Consider the following 2,364-nt stretch of genomic DNA (forward strand, 5'->3'; position numbering starts at 1 on the left):
CCAACACGTTGAATCCCACGCTGGCCACATTGAACCGCCTGGAAGCCGGCCGGTGTGTTGAACGCCGTAAGAGCGGAGTCCGTTGTGACCATGTGCGTGATTCTATGGCTTCTTCTGGCTGCATTCAGGGCCGTTTTGCCCGGCCTCTGAGGAGGCTCTTTAGCGCCACCAGCTTACCCCGATCGATCTTCAGCCTATCCACCTCCTCAACATCTTCGAAGTCCTTCAGGAAGGCCTACGCGTCCCCTTTTTCAAAGGGTTGTGGTCTTGGAATCTCCATCCATATTCTGCTCACGGCACCAAATAAAAGGAGGAAAGCATCTTGTTGCAAAGTCATTTATTATCAAAGACGAACTTGATGGTTACGCGCCAATAAGCACGAAAGTAACTATCTCATATACATATCGTTTTAAAGACATTCTCACGCATCCTCTTGAACTTCCCTGGATATTCATTAACTATTAAACGATAGTAAAGGAACACTTCGAGGGGTCCCACAATTTCCGTAACACCCCTGACCTTGCATCAATTGCGGACAGAGCTTGGATACCAGATTATAGACCACTCGCATGCTTAATCAGTAGTATACTCCGTTACCCCAGTAATCACACTTGCCTCAAGGTCACTGGTCAATTGGTTTGAATTAAGAGTCACTTGTTTATCTTAGCCGATTTTTTCAGTTTCTGGTCGTATGACCTACTGGTGGACGTTGTTGCTTGGCTATGTTATGGTTATGTTATGTTATGGCTATGGTGTGCTGACAATTAAAGCATCTCCATTCTCCAATCAGCCCTTCGATGCAGCCAAGGCTACACCGGCGACACTACGTGCCAATCACCGGGCAGGGTACGCCATTTTTGCTGCTGGTTTGACTGTCGGCTTCTGTAATCTCATCTGTGGTGTTGCAGTCGGTGTCGTAGGTTCGGGGGCCGCTCTGGCTGATGCTGTGAACCCAGTCCTGTTCGTGAAGATCCTCATTGTGGAAATTTTCGCCAGTATCATTGGCTTGTTTGGCCTGATTATTTCAATCATGCAGGTTGGTTTCAGTGCAACTTTCATGAAAACCAATAAAAAGAAGTGTTTTTGTTCCAATTGACGAAAAATATCCAGTACAATGTCATGAAACTATGATCAGTTGGTCGTCACCAGGTTTCTACATATATAGCGGGAACACGACAAAGAATGACATTGTCACAGGGTGGTAGGAAAGCTAAGTTAAACCCGGTCTTAGCAACCCCTAGCGAGCACCAGTGTATGACGTTACAAGCTGAGGATCAGATATCAACAGAAACAACCTCTGGGGCTAATGTGCATAGGCTCACGGGTTTTTCACGGATTGAGTGGAACGCGTTGGATGGCCTGAAATACTTCCTGCTTGTCGACAAGGTGAGAGGTTAACGTTTCACAGTGACGCCATCACCTAGTTTTGAACATTTGAACGAATTCTGTAGATCAGCAAAACTGTACGTTGATTTTTGCAAGTTATGGAGATAGTAATTCTGTCTCCAATGTTTCATTTAAACAAGTACTTCTAACTAGACATTCCTCTTGCTTTTAGAGCAACAATCTTGTGGAGATTAGCACATAAATTACATTGAGTTTCCCAATAGACTGGGTTTTGAATAGACCCACCATTATGTCGAATCAGGTTGACGTCAAAGAACGATAGCTGAATGTTAATCTATGTGAACCGGATTACAGAATGGGATTGTGAAACTTATCAAGTTGTCAACCGGAAATGGAGTTCGAATCTTTTGGACAAGCTGTATCCTCGCAATAACCGTGCTCTTTAATTGGTTGTTTCCTAACAAGACCATGAAGTTGCTGGCTGCGGGTCTTGTTATTGCCCCATCATAACATTGAACACTCTTTAGCAGCAGTTTTCGTAACCCGTCAATTACCCACAAAAGTGAAATGTGTTTGTCTCGTACGACTTAGCTTATATAGTGATAGTATCGAATTCCGTCATGTTCTCATTCGTTATTATCCGCCTATCTACTTTCAGGTGGCTCGCGTCAAAATGGGTGACTGATTAATGAGTATCAATTTCTTATTTATCAGTTCTTCTGTGAGCCCCCTGCCCCTGGTACCGTTACAACGTTATTCTGACTGCATGCTCTTTTGATTTCAAAAACAAGATGTAAGCATTCCGAATGTCTCTTGATCTTGAAACTCCTTTTCCTGGTATCCTCTCAGCATAATATACTATTCATCTTCTGCGGACTGTTGTCTTTGTTGATATAACAACTCAGTCTCTTAATTCTTTTTAGTCCACACGGGCGCTACTGTGATCAGTCGGGAATGTCCGCCCTTTTGCATGTTTAACCAATCCATTGTCACAAACAGCAATATTATCTTTCCCTA

At 43.7% G+C, this 2,364-nt stretch overlaps 1 protein-coding gene across 1 annotated transcript in view; it reads left to right on the plus strand.

The window, feature by feature from the left end:
• Nucleotides 1–2,364, plus strand: part of T265_06965 (hypothetical protein) — a gene marked incomplete at both ends in the record, with an annotated part of 6,699 nt that overhangs the window by 3,708 nt on the left and 627 nt on the right. The window contains one exon of the mRNA XM_009172371.1: nt 791–1,036. Coding sequence (XP_009170635.1) covers nt 791–1,036 — 246 coding nt within the window. The remainder of the gene's footprint in view (nt 1–790; nt 1,037–2,364) is intronic.

Source organism: Opisthorchis viverrini (genome assembly GCF_000715545.1).
Source record: "Opisthorchis viverrini unplaced genomic scaffold opera_v5_154, whole genome shotgun sequence".
NCBI lineage: Eukaryota > Metazoa > Platyhelminthes > Trematoda > Opisthorchiida > Opisthorchiidae > Opisthorchis > Opisthorchis viverrini.